At 41.6% G+C, this 21600-nt stretch overlaps 1 protein-coding gene across 2 annotated transcripts in view; it reads left to right on the forward strand.

Moving 5' to 3' along the window:
* The first annotated feature begins 4650 nt into the window (after positions 1-4650).
* Positions 4651-21600, forward strand: part of nectin3a (nectin cell adhesion molecule 3a) — a 36166-nt gene continuing 19216 nt past the window's right edge. The window contains exon 1 of one of the 2 annotated variants that reach the window (XM_004558236.5): positions 4651-4889. In XM_004558236.5, coding sequence (XP_004558293.3) covers positions 4802-4889 — 88 coding nt within the window. In that variant the 5' untranslated portion in view covers positions 4651-4801. The remainder of the gene's footprint in view (positions 4890-21600) is intronic. The other variant, XM_004558235.5, reaches the window with a different exon arrangement.

Consider the following 21600-nt stretch of genomic DNA (forward strand, 5'->3'; position numbering starts at 1 on the left):
TGCAAACTGTTTTTCGTGTTGTTGTTATGGTGTTGATCCACAGAAAATGCGTTTTTAATTTCTGCTAAAATTGGACAGGAGACCGTGTGTCCACTTTACATTGTTGCCAAACTCAATTGTTAGTGTTTCAAATGAGATGCACGAGTGCCAACTATGCGAACAAAATATCCCCTGTGGTCATTGTGAAAATGTTCTGTTTTCTAAAATGACCAGAAGACACTTTGTAAACACAGTAAGTTTGCCCAGATGACTGACTGTCAAGCACCTTCTTTGCGCATTACAATAATTCTTGCATGTTTTGTTTTGTTGTTGCAGTTGAAATGTCTACAGATTCCCACCCGTATGTCCCTCTGAAGAAGTCTTTTAAAAACGGCGTTAGCTTGCTTGTTATTTGTATCTCTTGTTTTCACTCAGCAGCTTTACCTTCACTGCTAATTACCCATGTCCTGATTGAGTTCAATAGAGCTTTTAGGCAGGTTTCAAAACCCCTCCTTTGCTTTCCTGTCGTCACTTCATCCACAGCAGCAGTCTTTCCACACCGCCACTGAACAGGAAAAAAGTGAAGACTCAACCTCTGGAAAAACATTAAAAATGTATGAATTATGATGCTTTAAGGAAAAATTTAAAACATGGAAAACAAGAGTTATTCATAATTGGATATAATGTCTTTGTTCCCAGGAAAGTTAAAAATGTGATGAAGCAGAGAAATTTGTCTTAGTTTATTTATGCTTATTCCAGCAGATGGCGATCTAAGTCCACTCCACTACACATCTTTGCCCTCTGCTTCAGTGGGATGCATTGCATTTACATTTTCATATCATGCCACATGTATTTTATATATGCAAAATGCAACTCATATTTTACTCCAGCACATGCAGCCGGTATTGATTTGTTTTGAATTAATAGTTGTGATTAAACAGGAGCCCCAGATTGTACTGCATACCTACATTTACATATGGCATTTTGTCCCTGAACTGGTGTCTGCACATAAAGTACAGTGAGACTCTGTATGAATTTTAATTAGTTTGAATTCCGAACACTGTAATTTATTTCTTCAGTTGTTACTTTTATGCATCTCTTAAAAGTTGATTGAATACTGAGTAATTTTAAATAACATTTTAAAGATGTGCACAGTTATCGGCCTTATCCATAGTATGTCCTCTGTAACAGGTACTCTATCTTAATTTCACATGTACTTTCTTAAGGTCGGTGTGTACTACAGAGGCCATTTCATACAGAGCTCATTATGGGAAAGACCTGTGTGGAGGTGCAAGCACAAGTGTGTAGCGTCAGCAGTGAGGTGACCTCTCCTCGTTGTAGATGGTCAAACCTTGGCAGGAGATTGGACTGAAAGTGTGGCTACAATGGGGGAGGAATGGGTGGGAGGTTTTGAGGTGTGCAAGGGCCAGCTGACCAGTGCGACTAGTAAGGAATGTTGTGTTTAACAAAGGCTGTTTTCACAGACTGTAAAACCAAATTTCCCAGACAGCCTGTGTGGATGTGCAGCCACTGGTCACAGGGGAGGTGGTGCCAGTGCAGCATTGCTTGCCTGGAAGAAAATGTAATAACACTTAGTGAAAAGTATTTTTGCTGCATAAAACCTCAATGAGGTAACCATAATTACAAAGGTCATGGGCCATAAATGCTCATAAACTATTTAGTGCTACTGAGGGGGGTTTAAGTATTTATGCAGCAGTATGCATTTATGCCAGTGGTGTGGAATAAGCCTTGCTGAAGCAGTTTTTGCCCAAATTGTTGATATAATTAACACATTAAGAGTTGGATAATCGAAAATAAGATGTGAATTATCATCTCATAAAGACAAGAGGTTGCCTGCTGCACTAACTCTATCGTTTCAATGCAAAGTGCCCCAGGAGGGGAGATTGATTAGTGAAAAGGCCATCATTTCACCTGGGGATTTATAGCTCTTTGAGGATATAAATAAACCACCAGAGGGTATGAAGGTAGGGGGTACAGTGTGGTGACACATGCCGGGTCATGCTTTAATCACTGTAAAGCTGAGCTATAGCACTGAGAGGGAGTGAGTTCAGTTCTGCAGGAGATGGAGGTTCCCTGCAGAGTTCACATTGCCCTGATGAGGACTCGGAGCTAATAGAGTCTATAAAGACATCACTGCAGAATGAAACTGGTGGCTCAACGCGAGGGAGGCACATCGAAACAAGCATTTTTGCTTATCTTCAGTGAATAAATATGATGTTCGCCTAAAATTGCTGAGCGAGCAAGTTTATCAGCTCAAGCTTCAGTGCGTGATAATAACACAGTGCTGCACACAGCGTCGGATTCCTGAATGTGTAAAAGCTGTAATTATCTCAAAGAAAAGAACAATGCAAGAGTGTTTCATTACCACTTTGTTTTAGGACAGAGTAGTCGAAGTGTGTCTGCATTCACGCTGATGAGTGCACACTTTTTTCCCCCAGCACTGTACCTGCATGTGATTGCTTTGTCCTTCAGTGACTGATCTCCTGGGGTTTATATTAACTTTCACATTCACTTCCTTGTTTCCACTACAGTTTTAGGATAGTTCAGCATATCTGTGACTGAGTTAACATTAATAAGCTGATTTAAAAAAAAACAAAACCTTTGTGTGCACTGTGTGCACTGAGGCTTGGTTAATGGTACAGCAATGTTAGCATTTCTGATGTGTGTAGGGGTTATTGTCAGTTTCCTTTTTTACGTGCTAAAGGACTGAGGGAGAATGGCTCATGATGCGTATTTTGTGTATTTTACTGTAATTAAGGAGGTTAGAAGGGGCATAAAGTGATTGACTGGACTTGCTAAAGTGAAAGCAGCACTTATATCATCTTACAATCTCCTCAACACCTGCTTATGAAAATGTGATGTAAAATAGATTGGGTTTGGTCATTAGAGGGACTGAAGGGTAACCAGTAGGTTGCTGTTTTTAATCCCCACAAAACCCGTGAACCCACTAAAAGCATCTTTAATATATTCTTAAGCAACTTGATGAACCTTTGCCTGTTCAGTTGCTGCACTGAAGACGATAATCATGATTAAAAAGCAAATGGTTATTTGTGCTATAAATAGTTCTGTTCACATTTAATGTCTGTTTGCACAAGTGAGACCTTAAAACAAGGAAATTCCTCACTCGTTCCACAAAAAAGAAGAAGAAAAAAACAAACAAATAAACAAACAAAACTTCATTATATGTGAGGTTTTAGTACTTCTTTCTTATAAAACTGTTTATGATCCTTATCAGATAGGTTTATATTAACTTAGGGGTGAAATCAATATCTTTTTTTGAGCCTAGTCATAGTCAAAATTTGATCCTTTCTAACTGCAAAAGTCCTTTCAGATGTATCAAGATAGTCTTATGAAACTGTGCCTCTTAATAAATGTAGTACTATTTCATCAATCTTGCGTATGAAAATGTTTTCGACTCCCTCTTGCTAATCCTGCTGTCCCTACAATAACAACAACAATGACTGCTATTGCTAAGGTTGTAATATTTCATGTGAAAATAATTAAGCAGTTTAGATGTTTCTACTTTTTTTTCATCACCCGGGAGGTTTTTGATCGGTCCCATATTTTACAGCCCAAACATACAGCAACAGATGGTTTATATGGCCCCACGGAGACCCGATTTCAAATCATGCAGTCAGTCTGGGATTGCGTGAACAGGCAGACGATACCAAGACAGCCTAAATCCACTGAAGCACTATGGCAAGTTATCCAAGGTGTTTAGACAACCTCATTTTCTTTGACAGGAAGAACTGACACTGTTTAAAAGATAAAGAGTGCTTATACCAAAAAGTTCTACTTTTAGCCGCTTTTTAAATTAAATTAAAAACAAGAATCACTTATTTCTGAAAGCATCCTTTCTTTGCTGTAAAACTAGACTAAGTCGTCTATTTTATGACTGGATAAAGTCACTTCAGTTTGGCAGTTAGCCTATTGCATACTTGAACTATACTGTGACATCTAAAAAAGCTCAAAGCTATCTGAAACGTCAGTTTGGGGCAAGTTTTCCCAACACAATCAATACAAGCAAGCCACGATAGATTTTTTTTTCTTAAGACTGGGTTGTCTACTAAGAGTCAGTGCTTACATTGTAGTATCTGCTCTAGGCTTTGAAGCCCCCTGACATATACCAATGAAATTATAATGAGAGAAGATCTACTACTAGAACAACAACTACTACTACTACTACTACTACTACTACTACTACTACTAATAATAATAATAATAATAATAATAATAACAATGAGAAGAAGAAGACAAAGAAATGAGCGAAAATAAGAATAAATAACTAAATGGATTTGATATATAAATTTAAAAATTTTTCTTAACAATCAAACATCGACAACTGGCTCCACACGAGAAACTAACTGAAATTAAACGTAATAAAATAACAATTAAACATAATTTAGAGTGCTGATCGTGATAGCCCTGCTACCTATATTTATGTTGCCCGAATCTGTATATAAAGTACCAAAAAAAAAAATCCCACAAGAAAACCAACAAACAAAAAGACAAACGGCTCAATGACAAGCATTTCAGAACTGCGCTAAAAGTGTATACACACGGAGACGAGTGGGTCAGCGCGCGTGCGTTCTTAAGTTTCATGTGTGTGTTTTTTTTTTTGTTTTTTTTTTTGTTGACTTGCAGAATGGTACAGCCCACGCGGTTCTGTAGCTATGGAGAGAGGCTCCCCAGGAGCACGAGCCAGAGAGAGAGAGAGAGAGAGAGAGAGTGAGAGCAGGGACGAGCGAGGAGCGAGGAGAACGGATCCGGGAGTGCCGAGGCGCACAGACACACAGGAATCATGGAGAAAAGATTACCGCTCAGGAGGACTTTGCCATCTAACGGACTGCGACTTTTAATATCCCTCCTCACCGTATACGGACTTACCGGTGAGTTAACGGTTTCTGTATCATCCCTCCCATAATACTTTTGAGGCCATTGAAAGAAGTTGTTGCAGTAGGATTGCTCGGAGAGGGTCCTCACGGATACAGTCCACTACCCAAACCGGCTGGCTAGTTTTTGTTGTTTTGTGGTGGGCTCGTCCTGCTGCATTTAAGCTAAGCTTAAGCAGGCTAGTTGTTGCCTGTGGACAGTTATCTTTACGTTAACACTGATGGGAAAGTAGCTGCTGCGTCAGTTGACCGTTAGCTAAAACTCACTCTCCTCCCCCCATTTGAATTCAACTCCGTTAACATCAGTTAACTTCTTTACATCGGAGCGACTGTTACACACAAGCTAACTGTGTTAAGATTTTCAGCTTATTCCAGGAGACATAACTCAGACACGGCACTGATTGGTGTTATGGTGATAATGGGCAGACCTTCAAGCTGAGGTTACTTACAGTATGTCACATCATGACTTGGCTAACATCATTCAGGGCGTTTGGGGGATTTACCGGCTAGTTTGTCTCCCACCCACATGGTTACAAACTGAGGAGAAGCAGTGATTAGAGGTGCACAGAAATAGACAAGAAATGGAACAATCCGGGTGTCACGTATGGCTAGGAAAAAAAAGAGGCTCCTTTGTGAAAAGTTTGCCAAGTGGTTGGTTACAGATGGATTGTAGGTTATGTGATACACGACAGAAGGAGAGTCAGTGCAGAGTCTTCAGCTTTGGGGTAAGGGGTGGCAGGGGAAATGAAGACATATTTGAGTGCATGCACTGCAGTCGCAGAGTCTGTAGAAGTATTGACCTGCAGTTGGGCTGCATGCCAGCTGAAGCACCTTCCAGCCCCCTCACTGTCCCGAGGAGAGCAGCTGGAGAGCTTTGCTGTGTCTCAGACACAAACACAGATGGATGCTTAAGTAAATACTACCCAGAAATACACCAGTGTTCTTTTCTTTTCTGAATCCAAGAGCAATACACGAAAGAACAACTTTTACTGTATTGCTCATTGTAATGTGTAACATAGTGTTGGGCGGTATGGAAAAAAACCAACTGCATGATGGTATTTTTTTAAGATTCTGGATGGTTCATAATAGATCTATTATTATTACTATTAACTTTTTCATGGCCATCTGTAAGGTTTATACAAAAAAAAACACTTCTCTTTTAAACCATTTAAAAGAAAAAAAAACAATCAAAATAATAAGTAAACCACACTTAGACTCTTATCAGTAGTGCTCATGTGTTCAGTAGACTCGGTCCTTAATAGACTGCTTGTTCTGCTTTTAGGTTAGATGTCAAACTGGCTCCTTAGCATTAATATTTCCACAGCAGAGCTGGGTCTGAAAAAGCCTTGACTAACCTCATATCGTTGCCCTACCTGATTCCCTTTTGCTGTGTGCGAGTAGAGTTCCCTTAGACTTGCCTCCAGTGAAAGTCCAGCACAGAGACAGCATGACACAAAGCGAGTCTCATTTCTTTACAATTGAAAAATCAACAATCGACAAACCCAGCTCCTCTCTGGGTCTCAAGTCATTTGGGTTCATCCCCAGTCTTGTTTTTTTCATCCCCCATATGGCTTCACTGTTCTTGAATGTAATGAGGGAAGCCCACCCTTACTTCCCTAGCTGTTGACACATTGTTATGATGTGTTCAAACCATATGCCAACAGAAGTTTTCATGCGGTGTGATTACATACAGAGTGAGGCGAATTGACAGAACGTTGCGCTACAGGAGTTGGGATGAAGCTGTTTGCTCAACTTGTGACACACAAAAAAATCCACTTCACTCTACGATAGAGGCAAAAAATAAAGAACAAAGCTCGGAGAAAAGCGAGTGAAATCATAGTAAGGCAAGGCAAGTTTATTTATATAGCGCAATTCAGCAACAAGGTGATTCAAGTAAGGTCTCAAAATACGTGATCCAACTATTGTGTTTATTTTGTCTCTGCCCTCTTTTAAGGGCAAATATTTGTTTGTTTCTAACTTGACTATGTTCATAAGACTAATGCAAGGTCAAACTTTGTGATTTATGTCACAACACTGATATTTCTTGGCACCTTTCTGTTTTAGTCATGTAAATGTACTGTTATTAATGCTTTAAGTGGTTTTATCATTAATTATTCCGTACCATGATTTTTTTTCCCCCACAGGTTGTGGATTGTTAATATTGTGTATGATTGGAACTGAGTTAATATGGGTATCATCTCAGTACACTCTTCTGCGCTCCTAGTGGCAATATAGTGCATGTAAACCACTTGGAAAACCTGAGCGAGCATTTTGCCTGTTCACCATTATTTTCAAAATTCAAACATGCATGAAATTAAGCTCAGGATGCTGCCCAGCACAAGTGTGGCTCCCAATATAACAGTAACTAATGGCCTTTTAAAAGCTGTGCTTTTTGCCTAGACACTTAGAATTACTATTGATTTATCTCTAATTATATTCTTGCTTAAATGCTTGATCCAAACAATATGTGTTACAGTTTTCCAGAGCTTAAGCTGATGTACAGAGATGCCATGTTTTGTCAGATCTGTAATTAAAGAGCAGATATTTTTGCTGTAAAACCCTAGAAGACTGAGCAAAAACTCTCCGAGAAGCCATGTCTTGTCTTAAATTGTATAATATCTGCTCTTATAGTAAACTGATTAATCGGTTGAGCACTTGTCTTTTGCGCCTGTCCTCCTGCTACAGTCAGTTTCATTTCAGTTGCTTTCAACAAATGTTTTTAAAGAAGCCTCTTCGTGCCTTTCTTTTTGTGTCTGTTCCCACAAAACACTGGTTCATAAATCATCACAGCAAACCGATAAACAATGCAATGTTGCAATCTAAGCTGATTAGCCTCAAAGGCGTGTTCAAGTGTGTTTGTTGATTTTCCAGTCCAACATGGTACCTCTACAGCCAGATTTTCTTAGCATGAACACATACGATAACGTAGCCAGCATTTTTAGTTTTAGGGGGGTTTTTTTCGGTTTTGTGTTTGGATAAAAATGTGTACAGGTTTTTGACTCGTAAAAACATTGTTAGCAGCCATGTGGTCCTAGGGGACATTGTGATGTAAACACTTTTGAAGTTAGTTTTCTTCACTTCGCTGTAGCGTGTGGACAGGATTTTTGAGGAGGGGATTTGTTAAAAGGCGTGGCCACTGGCTGTGAGGACTGTAATTGAAGACCATAGTTTTGTGGTTCCTTCTCTTGGGGCCACATGATTCACAATCTAAATAAATAATGTAGTAATGGAGCCACCCCAAATTACAGACTCAGAAATAGATTTGAAAAAGCAGTGCAGCGACTGAGCAGATTTGGTCCTTAAGCTTAATATGATTCTGGACTCATTAATTGACAGCATGATGTAGCCAAGAAAGTTACTTTGTCATTAGGAATATAATTAAAACAACCGTGGCTTTGCCACCACATGGTATAGGGCAGATCAGGTCAAGACCCTTTTGTTGGGGGAGGAGATTGGATAACTTAATATAAAGTTACATCCCAGTCTTACTGGCTTTTCTGAGCAATTACAGCGTTAATACCTTGGATCGAGTGATTTAACTTTTTCAGGACTGATTACAGACATTAGTAATTATAGGATAACCAATATTTTAATATATTTTTAAAAATAGCATGTTGTCATGTTTTTATTCTGCTATTTTAATGCTTATTTTTTTATGTTTTAAGTATTAGCTGTTATGGTGTTTTAGTGTCTGTTTAAGCCTTATGCACTATTGGGGTTAGCACTGTTGCCTCACAGCAAGAAGGTCCTTGGTTTAAATCCACCATCTGGCCAAGGCCTTTCTATACGGGTACACCGACTGCAGATGTTTACCTGTCTCTCTGTGTTAGCCCTGCGACAGACTGGTGACTTGTCCATGGTGTACTCTGCCTCTCACCCTGTGGCAGCTGGGATAAGCTCCAGCTACCCTAAATTGGATAAGCAGTAGAAAACTGATGGATGAATATTCAGTGTAGTCTGAAGCTGCCTGCTAACTTAACCACTAGCATAACCCTTTGCCCTTTTGCTGTTTTAGTGTAGCTTTCGCCACTGTAATCCTTTTTCCTTATCTATTCCCAATATGTCTTGGTTTTCTTCAGTTTTGACAGCATTATCTTACTTTCACCCCTCCAGCTGGCCTGATAGCAAGCCTGCTATCCTTGCCTTCATTGGATGTCACTGCAAAATATTGCATTTGATCATTAATGCATCTGGGAAACTGTGCATGCTTGTCATGGTTGTGTGGTCGTACAGCAGAAAGAATTGCAGCATTTATTGCAAGGTCAGCTATATCTGCGATATGCAGTCCAAACCACAGCTCCACTACGGGAGCTGCTTCAGACTGTGTTCTGCTCTGTGCTCAGTGGTGATAGGCTTTTGTCCATAGCATGTAAACAATCAGAACATTATGTGGGTAGGACCCTATATCACAGAAAGTCATACAGAGAGAGGCAGTTTTGTATTGTGACAAATCAGCATGCAAAAACACAGAATAATGACCCCAATAATCAGCCTATCCATAGCTAATGCTTAAAAAAAACACCCTTTGTCATGATAAATTTTGCACCACTCACTTGATGCTTCTGCATATTTCAGCTAGTCTCTTCCAAACAGTGATAGTGATAATTTAGCATGACCTATTGATTTATTTGTCAGTAGATTCAACCATTTCTCTTCATTGCTGATGTTAATTATCCACAGTTGTTATTTGTTATCAGAATTATGAGCAAGAAAAATGGCTTTGAAAGAGCATTTTAGCATTTGGATTCACATGTGTGGGTCACAGCTGTCACATCCATCTGAGCCTCCTTATTTGATCTCAGTTGAGAAGCAGCTGACTGAACACCCCTAATCACATTAAATGCACACAGGGTTTTCTTTTTGACGGAAGGCCATCAGCAGATGAGTGTGTGGCTTTGTTGTGTAGGCTGGTGTGTAGGCTGTGTGGGGAGTTCAGGGAGCAGTCTGTGGTCACCGGCTCCTGTTGACTCCACCCTTTGCTTCCTCTTCCATGACAGATGTGACTGACTGTCAGAGGCTCTGAATTGCAAGCAGCTTCCTGGTGGTCCTTTAGTGAAAGCTGAGTTGTAAACCGCAGTTTTACCTCTTCAGCAAATTTGTTTGTAATTTAAAACACATCATCTTCAGTGACACTAAAGTTGCTGTTTGTTATACCTTGTAAGTGGGGCATAGAAGATGGCACCACTTTCCATTCATTCCAGTGTGAATAGCTCTCTTTTTGTGTTCTTTCTTCTTGAGTGGGCTAATGCACCAGTACGCTTTGGTATTGACTGCAACATTCCACCAATGTGTTCCAAAGCATTTTGTTGTTTGTTGAACCACTTGTCATTGACATATGAATCTTTCAAAGATCAAAAAGGAGGCACCTAATTCAAGGGATGAACTGCTGTGCTTTTGCACATTTTGCAATAAAGCACATTTCACACAAATGTGCAAGTAATGCAAGAAAGTCTAAGTAAGCTTGGCTGTGTTAAAGAATAAAGGTAATCTTATCAAATATTGACTTTCAAGAATTATTAGAATCGTAAAAGCTCTACTTTTTGACTTATATACTGTATACAACCCAATTTCCCATTGTTCTATTGGAGATTATGTATCGGAATTTCAGGAGCGGGACCACGCCTCCAAACACGCTCCTTCCGGTTGTCATCTATATAGGTTCCCCCAAGTTCTGCAAACTGTTCATTCTTGTTTACATGCCCCACCCTCCCTCCTTGTTCTCAATTCTTTAACTTCTTCACTCCTATTTAGTATATGGGGATCTGCCAGACCCGGGAACCGTCGCCAGTCCTCTTCGAGGCCTTCCCCAAACCGCAGCTCAATTCATGTCCAAGCATTCACCTTTACCTACTAAAACGCTGTCAAACCTAAAACGAGGACGTGGGCCCAGCTAGTGAAATAAAATATAAAGAAATGAGGGGTGACTATATAGAATCCATCTAAAAGTAATTTTTAACCCCACTGTCTCATTTTGTCAGTCACTGACTTCTGGTGGTATTTGTTGTTTTATGTCTGTACCAACTTTAGTAGTTACCAGTCATTATGACTGCAGTGCCTGAGTGCTTAGCCATTCAGAATTGGAAGGAAAGGGGAAAATATAGAAAAATACACAAAAAATGCTAATATTAGCAGTACTATTTTTACTAGTGTGTCTTGCCTACTGAATAAATCTTGGATAGACAGGAATCAAATGTTTCAATTACTGAGTCATAGGAAACGGTGCTGTATAAATGTCTTCCAGATATTTCCATGGTTAATTACCTACCGTGAATGAACAGAGGGAAACTTTTTAAACAGTGTTTTTTGTCTACTGTTTTCAGGAGTCCAGGGTTTTTCCCAGAAAAACAGAAAGAGTAGATCACATTGTGTGGCTGTTAGGGTCACATGAGCACACTGTTGCTTTACAGTCCATATTAAAAAGCTATACATACAGTATGTCCACAGTCAGCAATCCAGTTCCCCAGGAGAGGAGCACAGAGGTTATGGGAAACAGGTGTGGCGGCTGAGCTTCATCCGCTCCGTCTCATTTGTTTCACTCTTTTCAAGTGTGGGATGAGCACGCAGTCAGTTGTGTGCACTGACACACCCCCTGCCACCCAGGTGGGAGATTAACACCCACCAGTCAAATACTGGGCAGTGTTGGTCGTAGAGGGGAAGCTATCTGCAGCGTGGTCTCGTGCCCACAAAGTATGGTGAGTAAGGTGCATTAAATTGAATAAGAATAAGCGCACCTTCATATTACTCATCTGCTCAACCGCATCAAATAATCTCCTGTTGTGTTCTGACTGTGTGCCTGAGTGAGTGACATTTTTACCTATGTAGGTAATTACAGTCAAGACTTCTAACACACATACTGCACTTGAAAGTTTCACAAAATGTGTTGGCCACAGCGTTAAGACAATTTTTTTTTTTTCTTGAAAGTAACTGTTCTTTATTCCCAGTTTGCATCGTACACAGTTTTGCTACTAGTTGGAGAGCAGTTTTGAGAGTGTTTGCAGATCTTTTATACAGACTACTGTGGCAACCCGTTAGTAATGAACGTGATTGCAAGGAGGTTTTTGTGACGTGCCCTCTTTGTACTTGATTTCATCGCGCAAGATCCAGCAACCTCCAGAAACTACTTGACACTCCAGGAGGGAAGGGGATCATTAACCGTGTGACTGAGACCTCAGTTATTTATTTATTTATTTATTTTTTAAAAAGGTATGTAAAGTGGGGCCCTGCGACAGACTGGCGACCTGTCCAGGGTGTACCCTGCCTCTCGCCCTATGACAGCTGGGATAGGCTCCAGCGCCCCCCGCGACCCTGAAAAGGATAAGCGGAAGCGAATGGATGGATGGATGGATGTAAAGTGGGATTATTTTTTTTTTACATATTTAAGAAGTCATGAGTACACCTCCTTTCATGTGCATAGGCTCAAACTCTCTCCTCAAACTCCATCTTTTGTTTATTTTTAGAGGTTGTTTAGTTTTCCTTTTAGCACCAGCCATGTTTTACCCATGTGTGCTCTAAGTTCTCTAGCATGATGTTTATTTAGTAATAAGACATGTGATATGCACAGAGAAAGAAAACAGACATTTTATTGAAAGATGTTTTCACCTCCGTCAGTCAGTCGCAATTCTGGCTTTTATCAAAGACCTTATTTACCCTCCTTCATCTGATTCTCATTGTATGGTTCTTTTTTGTGGGGATAATCATTGACATACACCTGAATTAAGCAGTGAAAGCACAGAAATATTTGGCTAATTGGAGGTTGAAAGGTTCAGTTCCTTGTTCCTCCTGTCCTCATGTGTGCTTGGGCAAGGTACTGAGCTCCAAATGGCCCCAGTTGCATCCATCTCTGTGTGAGTGTGAGATGGGTAAAAAGCAGTTAAAGACATGTGGAAAAAGAAAAGTCATATATAAATACCAGTTCACTTGCCGTTTACGGTTGAACTGTGATCCAAACCCAGAAGTGAGAAGGAAATGTTCACTGCATGCGTTATTTACAATAATATATTTTCTCATGAGTGACAGCCTTAAATTATTTCTTGCATTACCAAGGGTAGTTTAAACATCTGACTGCGGAATTTAACATTTATCTGAAACAGCCTGTTTGTCTTTAAGAAAATCAATGCCGTGACACTTTTTGGATTTCACAGTTACTGTTTTATCTACTGTGGTCCAGGTTTTCAGACACTCAAACCCAGGGAAGGAAAACCTGTCTCCTAATTCACACTTTGCTAATTTGTCTTTCTGAGCATGGTCCAGAATGCAGATTTGTTGTAGTAAAAGCTTCAACACAATACTGCACAGCCGTACTCTTGCTGGTTTTCAGACAGATTGTTCTGTTCCCCTGAGAATCACCGCTACACTACCCATGTCCATGCAGCCCCCTTCTCCATTCTTCAGTCTCTCTGCTTCCGTTTTAGTTTCTGATCCCTTCTTCCTTTCAGCTGAATACATTTCCCCACCTTGATTAAAGCAGAAGCAAAGAAGAACAAACAGACTGCAGGTTTTATTACTTTTTAATATTGATGAAGGGAAGTGGACCATATCTGTACACTTTTTTTCCCCACATTAAGTTACTCTGTCACTGAGGGGATGAGTCATAAATCAGTGCTAATCTCTGAGAAACTTCATGGTTGTTGTTGTTTTTGCCTTGGAAAGAATAATCAACAAAACAAATGGACAGACCGGTTCCTTTTAGGTCTTAAAAGAGTGGAACAATATCAGATTTTTGAGAAAGCAAGGCACATACTCTACATCCTAAATGTGTTAGGCAAGCAATAACAGAAATCTTTGTTTTGTACATGTGGCTTGTGTAACCTAAATTTGTTAAATCTATTTGTTAAAAGTTTGAATCTCTTTTGATTTGAACAAATGCAGGTGAATGTGGAGAGTGTGTAGAACGTACTTATGCATTTGCCTGTTTCTCTGAGGTCCCTGTGGATACAAGCTTCAATCAGCTTTGCATTTTGTGTTTTAACAAAAGACCTGAGTGACCCAGACACCTACATATTATCTCCTTGTTCTCTCTGTTCAAAGTGGGTGGCACATCTGAATAGAGAGAAGCGCCTTAATCTGCTGCAGAAAAATGGTGAGAGTATGTGAGTGGGTGTGCCGGAAAAACAAACTTCCTCTTAGCAGGATAATGCTGGGGCAATGCCACACTGACCAAACTACTTACTACTTATATAAACAGGATAGGATTTTGCTGGTTTGCTTTACTTCCTCCCCCTTTTGTAAAACAGCCAATATTGCTCTATACGTGCATAGAAATCATAATATACTAATTGCACTAATTAAAACCCACAGGTGTAAGCCTATCTGAGTGATATCTGAGTCTGTCTTTAAGTTATTCCAGGTGTCTGGATAATATTTTGTATGATTTGTCTGTTTGATTGTGGTAGAAATCATAAAGGGGATTACTTTAATCAGTAATTGAAATCTGGTTTGTTTAACACTTCGGTTAACTGCTGGTCTATGCTAGCCTATGCTAGGCTATAGGCTCGGAGCCTATAGCCTCCACCTGGGTGTTTGCAGGGACAGCAAGAGGTCCTTGTGCCACGGGACTCGTGCACCTTAAGAGAGATCATCTCAGTAGCCACAGGGACAGTGAAGAGCTGAAGCCAAAAACCAGCTGTTACCTTGGTTGCATGCCACTGAACACCAAACAAAGGCAGCTGCAGGTTCATCCTCAGAAACCTTTTACAACTTTTGCCCTGGATAGATCTTGTTGATCAAAGACTCTTTCCGTCATTGCTCAAGTTAAGGTAAACTGTGACTGTGTTTTGGCTTTCACACTTAGTTTATGCCCATTTGTTGCCCTTGCGAAATTTGGCGCATGCCAAGAGTGATATCAGAAATACTGGCAGCAGCACTGTTTTTTGTCTGACACACAGCCGGCACATCCAGCTTGGAACAGATTGGTCTTTACCAGCAATTCAATTACATGTCAGCATAGAAACTTAGATGAAGATGCTGCAGCAGTTGAAAAAAGATGATATGTTCGTAAGAAAACTGGGGATGAAAAAGCATACTGAGGCCAGTACGCTTTAAGCACCAGTGGTCATGGGGCTTTGCTGAGGTTAAAGTTTACACGAGCAATGGCCAATGCATCAAGCATAATCACAGCTTTAAGTTAGGACAAATGCAAATCACCGAAAGAAGAAAGGTTGTGCTTGACTCTGTAATAGTTGGAGCTATAATCTGATAAATTATCCAGCATGGTTATACAATATACTAAAATGTATCAGGATTTTCGTGGTCATGTTTTTAAAAAACTCAGATCCCATCAGAAGGGATCATATTAGCTTCTCTAGTCCAAACAACACCAGGCATAATGTATTAGTACTGGGCATTTGACTGGAATTAAAACTGTATAATATTTTGCCAACTCTAGCCTGCTGACTTTGCAGCATGAAGTATTTTGCTTCATACTCATATTTAAATTAATATCATAATGTGAAATTATTATTTGGGGAACTTTTTGCAACAGAAAATATGACTGCAGTACACACCCTCAGCCATTGGTCATAATCTTGACATTGTGCTTATGTTGTATGTGCTTCAAGGTTGTGGTTTGGTGTGGCTCACCAATGACTAATTGTAAAGTAAAAGAAAGTATGAAGTTGATCAAGTACTTTTGTAGTCCAAGCAACTTAGAGTCACTTTCTTCTGCTTTTCATTCATTTCATATCAATATTTAAGCTTATTAGCATGACCACAAATGTATTTAAATATGCTTGTAATCAACATTCAAGTTAAGTGTTTAGCTGATTAGAAGATAAAATGGCATAATTGAGTATTTTTTCATATCCAGCCACATTATTGTTCCATCTTTGTTGGAGTTAATGAACACAGCTCTTTGTATATACACAGATGATGTCCACGGAGTAGCATTGTTTTTGACATTCATAGGCCTTGGAGATGATAATTTTAAATACTGTTTGTTAGCAGAAATTGGCATCATGCAAGAAATCCAGAATTAGACAATCATGAGAATCATTTGAAAGCAAAACATTGTAATTCCCTCTGGGGGCTGTGGGAAAGTATGTTTCCATTATGTTTGATTGGCTTAATGAAAGTACAGTAGCCCATTTAGACTCAGCGAAAGGCAGTGGAGTCTGTGATCAGTAGAGAACTCATTTTTTCTTCGCTGTAAAGCCCTCAGCACCACCCAACAAGGGCGGGATCTATTTCTGTCCTAATTTCTTCATCAGGAAATTACAGTAATTTTAAGGGAATAATGACATGTAAATGTGGAGGCAACAGCAGGTACCTAAAAACAAAGTGTGCCTCTAAGGTCATTGCAAGGTTAACATAGTTTAGGAGGCTGTTGTTTTCACCCAACTTCTTTTATTAGCACAGAGCCTGGAGTGGAGGGTTATCCTTGTAGCCATAGTATACTGTCCTTGCTTGGCCTGTTTGGGATTTTAACAAATGCTGTGAATGATTTACTGGGATTAGTTAATCGGATACTAAGCCACCCATGAAGCGCACCTTGTTGTTTTGTAGACACTTCACTGGTGCAATGTCTGCCCAGACAAGTCAACAGTTACTAAAGCAATGGATTGCTGTGAAATGTTTATACAGGACGTGTCAAACTCATTTTGGTCAAGTCATCGGCCAAATACATTCCAACTTGATCTCAAGCAAGATGCACCTTTTCCCTTTCTTGAAGTCTAAATATATTCACTTGAATAATGTTTTTTTTAAAGATGTAATGATATGTTCATTACATCCAATTACTCAACTCCCCTAAAAATTTACCAGATTCCAGAAGGTATTATTTCTTTTCAAATTATCTTTCTAATCTATTGAGTAATCCATTTGGAAAGAGACGACCTGCAGCCTAAGTGTAATTTTCGTCACTGTGTTGTATAGTGAGAGTGGTCTATGTTAGCACTTACTTGTCAGGGATTTCATACACTTAAGCTCTAATTAAGAAATTCTCAAATTGTTGCCTCTCTATTTTAAAAAAAGAGACCTTCAAAATTAAGTTGCTTATTCTCACAGCACAAAGGCATATTCTTCTTCGTCTTCTTCTTTATGCCTCATCCCATGCCAAATCATTTTAATCTGGGAAGAAATTCCATCTGATCCCCCCCAGAATCAGATAATTTATACTAAATGAACAGATTTTATCTAATCTGAAAGTAGATAAAACATGTTTATGTTTCTCTGCATCGTAGGTATTAGATTGGTGTAGTTTTGCAGTGAAACTATGTTGTATCCCATGCTATTGAGGCAGGTTTCTGGAAGTTGGTTGTAGAGAAAATCACAGACAACTAAAACAAGATTTTACTTCAGATTGTGACATATGGATTGGGTGAAAATTGATTTGGTGGCAAAAATATTGGAAGAAAATAACACAAATTAAAAAGTGCAAAGTTGTGACCCATGCCATTGTACTTTAAAGGTCTTTAACTGACAAAGGATTTGTTAAATGTACTGAAGTTGTATAAAAATATAGACCGGTTTAAATGGAAAGCATTTTTTTTTCTAATTTAACTCACATGTCCTTTTTGCCTTCTTAGATCAGCTGTGACTTTTGTAAATAGCCTTCTCTGTTCTTTTCCACATGCATGGAAAAATAACATTTCCACCCATCTTTGGGTCATCTAGCAAATTTGCACGCACATACTAAAGTACCGCAAACCCCCACAGCAAACAATAACAAATCCCACACAGTAGGACAGGACACTGTAGGAATGTTTATCTTCCACTATGTACCAAGCAACACAATGCCCTTCACAGGTCCTACGGCACAGCTATAGTTGACTCTGATGAGAGTTTGCTTTCTGTCATGACACTCTGTATGCCTACATTATTGATCTTTTTTCTTTTAAGCTCCGATCTTTAATCAAATGTGACTCAGATGTGAAGGACACACAAGTCTGCATTGCTATGGGGGAGCAAAGAGAAAGAGGTTTTTAAGAGGACAGTGACATGTGAAAGAGGCCTGACCTGCCCCTTTTTTAAAGGCCTGTCAGCCTGTATTTGTCTATGTCATGAATTAGACCCCTGAAAAAAACTCACACCCTCACAGGATATAATACTCGGAAGGAAGGAAGAGGGGGGGTTCACACTGCACAAATATTTCTAACAATAAAAGCATACTATTCACCAATGCGCCACTTGGCCGATCCTGTTTCTAACTGATTAAGGAAGAGTTATAGGTGCCGCAAGAATGAAGAAAAGATGTGGGGGCCTGTGTTTGGCATATAGGCATTGTCTAATGATTTATTTTTCCTTGCTACTACTTTAGAAGCTAACAATACTAAGTGGTTCTGCACTGCCAGTTCACTTTATTATATTAGCGGTGTTTAAAGTCATAGATGTCTCTCAAATAGAGGACCTGGTACAATGTCTGCGAAAACAATTCCCATGTCCACTTAAATATTAGCGGATAATTATTTTCTGAATTATATTCTGACCTGCTTTTTGTGTGATATTGGCAGTGTGTGCAAATGAAATTATCAAATGAATGTTAATGAACATTTTTACAATGTGACCTTGATCATCAGAAGGAAGTTTTAATAGTAGGCCAATGGTTCTGTTGGCTTATACGAGAGGGAGAGAGTGTCTGTAAGGAGTATAAATTACTGCACTCATTAAACGGTAATGAAACACTGCCCTTCAACCCACCTACCTCCTACACTCACTTAAAAATCACTGAACCAGGAAAGGGAGCAAGCTGTAGGCTAACAAACTGGAGAGGAGCATGACAGGGATAACCTTTACCTTCAGAATGATCATTTTTCCCACTTCGTTCAGAACAGCTTCAGATATCTACTGTGATGTTATTAGAGTGTAGTCAGGTTCACAGACATATTTTCATTTATAAGCCAAACTGATTTGTTCGATAAGTTCGATAAGATTTTTTCTTAGACCTGGTATTCTGAGGGTTTTCCATTGACATGTTTCATATGCTCCTCCTTGAATCGCTACCTTATCGTGGTGGAGGGGTTTGTCCCAGGGATCCCAGGGGCTATGTTGTCTGGGGGCTTTTGTCCCCTGGTAGGGTCTCCCATGGCAAATTGGTCCTGGGTGAGGGACCAGACAAAGAGCGATTCAGAAGACCCTTATGAAAAGGATATCGAGGGAACAGTTTACCCTGCCCGGGATAGGGTTACCGGGGCCCCGCCCTGGAGCCAGGCCCGGCGAGGGTGCCCGAGCGTCTGGTGGCTGGGCCTTAGCCCATGGGGCCCGGCTGGGCACAGCCCGAAGAGGAGACATGGGCCCATCCTCCCGCAGGCCCACCACCCGCAGGAGGCGCCATAGGGGTCGGGTGCATTGTGTGCCGGGTGGCGGCCAGGAGCGGAGGCCCTGGCGGACTGACCCCCGGCTGCCAAGACTGGCAATAGGGACATGGAATGTCACCTCTCTGGTGGGGAAGGAGCCTGAGTTAGTGCGTGAGGTTGAGAGGTACCGGCTAGATATAGTCGGGCTCACCTCTACGCATGGCTTGGGCTCTGGAACCAGTCTCCTGGAGAGGGGCTGGACTCTGTCTCAGTCTGGAGTTGCCCCTGGTGAGAGGCGGCGGGCTGGGGTGGGTATTCTAATATCCCCTCGGCTTGCTGCCGGTAAGTTGGGGTTTTTCCCGGTGGACGAGAGGGTTTGTTCCCTGCGCCTTAGGGTCGGGGAACGGGTCCTGACTGTCATCTGCGCTTATGTGCCGAGTGGCAGTTCAGAGTACCCAGCCTTCTTAGAGTCCCTGGGGGGGGGTGCTGGAAGGTGCTCCACCTGGAGACTCTGTTGTCCTGCTGGGAGACTTCAATGCTCACGTGGGTAACGACAGCGAAACCTGGAGGGGCGTGATTGGGAGGAACGGCCTCCCTGATCTGAACCCGAGCGGTGCTTTGTTATTGGACTTCTGTGCTAATCACAGTTTGGCCATAACGAACACCCTGTTCGAACATAAGAGTGTCCATAAGTGCACGTGGCACCAGGACGCTCTAGGCCGTAGGTCGATGATCGATTTTGTAATCGTATCACCAGACCTGCGACCATATGTTCTGGACACTCGGGTAAAGAGAGGGGCTGAGCTGTCAACTGATCACCACCTGGTGGTGAGTTGGATCAGGTGGCGGGGGAGGACGCTGGACAGACCTGGTGCACCTAAACGCGTAGTGAGGGTGTGCTGGGAACGTCTAGCAGAGGCCCCAGTCCGCGAGATCTTCAACGCACACCTCCGGCAGAGCTTCAACAGCATTCCGAGGGAGACTGGGGACATTGAGTCCGAATGGACCATGTTCAGCGTCTCCATTGCCGAAGCTGCTGCATTGAGCTGCGGCCGCAAGGTGGTTGGTGCCTGCCGTGGTGGTAATCCCCGAACGAAATGGTGGACACCAGAGGTAAAGGGAGCCACCAGGCTGAAGAAGGAGTCCTATCGGGCTTGGTTAGCCTGTGGGACTCCGGAGGCAGCCGACAGGTATCGACAGGCCAAGTGGCGGAGGGCTTTCGCTTTGGTGGCCTCAGAATCTCATCTCTGATTTTTGCGGATGATGTGGTTCTGTTGGCTTCATCGGGTGAGGGCCTCCAGCTCGCACTGGAACGGTTCGCAGCCGAGTGTGAAGCAGCGGGAATGAGGATCAGCACCTCCAAATCTGAGGCCATGGTTCTCAGCCGGAAAAGGGTGGAGTGCCCACTTCGGGTCGGGGATGAGTTCCTGCCCCAAATGGAGGAGTTCAAGTATCTCGGGGTCTTGTTCGCGAGTGATGGGAGAAGGGAGCCGGAGATCGACAGACGGATTGGGGCTGCAGCTGCAGTAATGCGGACGCTGCACCGGTCCGTCGAAGCTCTCAATTTACCGGTCGATCTACGTCCCTACCCTCACCTATGGCCACGAGCTGTGGGTAGTGACCGAAAGAACGAGATCGTGGATACAAGCGGCAGAAATGAGCTTCCTCCGAAGGGTGGCTGGCCTCTCCCTTAGAGATAGGGTGAGAGGTTCGGCCATCCGGGAGGGGCTCAGAGTAGAGCCGCTGCTCCTCCACATCGAAAGGAGCCAGCTGAGGTGGTTCGGGCATCTGACAAGGATGCCCCCTGGGCGCCTCCTGGGTGAGGTGTTCCAGGCATGTCCCACCGGGAGGAGGCCCCGGGGCAGACCCAGGACACGCTGGAGAGATTATATCTCTCGGCTGGCCTGGGAACGCCTTGGTATTCCCCCGGATAAGCTGGAGGAGGTGGCTGGGGAGAAGGAGGTCTGGGCCTCTTTGCTTAGGCTGCTGCCCCCGCGACCCGGCCTCGGATAAAGCGGATGACGATGGATGGATGGATGTTTCATATGTAGTTCTAAACATGCCTTAAAGTTTGATGCTTGTTAAATATTAATTAAAAACAGAACACAACAAACAGAACACAAAAATGACCGAATCCCTAAATTTAGCTGAAAATGTTACAAATGGCAAGGAGCAAGCAACAGTAGGCAACTCAGCACAAACCTGCACTCAGCTTCCTTGCTCTCTGACCTCAGTAAATATTTTCCTGATGAGTTAATGACCTCAGTAACTACTTTCAAGGCTTACTGAATTTTGTATTTCATGATCTCCATTGGAGTCAAAAAGGAGGATAAAAGAAGGCCCACTGTGTAACTTTGTTTCAGTCAGATCTCCACATTACCAGTTGTGTTCACTTTCAAAAAACCACATAAGTGAGGATGGAAAGGCTCAACTTGAGATTGCCTTGTGTCTTATAAAAATTAAGATGGCAACATCCATCT

Source organism: Maylandia zebra, linkage group LG14 (assembly GCF_041146795.1).
Source record: "Maylandia zebra isolate NMK-2024a linkage group LG14, Mzebra_GT3a, whole genome shotgun sequence".
NCBI lineage: Eukaryota > Metazoa > Chordata > Actinopteri > Cichliformes > Cichlidae > Maylandia > Maylandia zebra.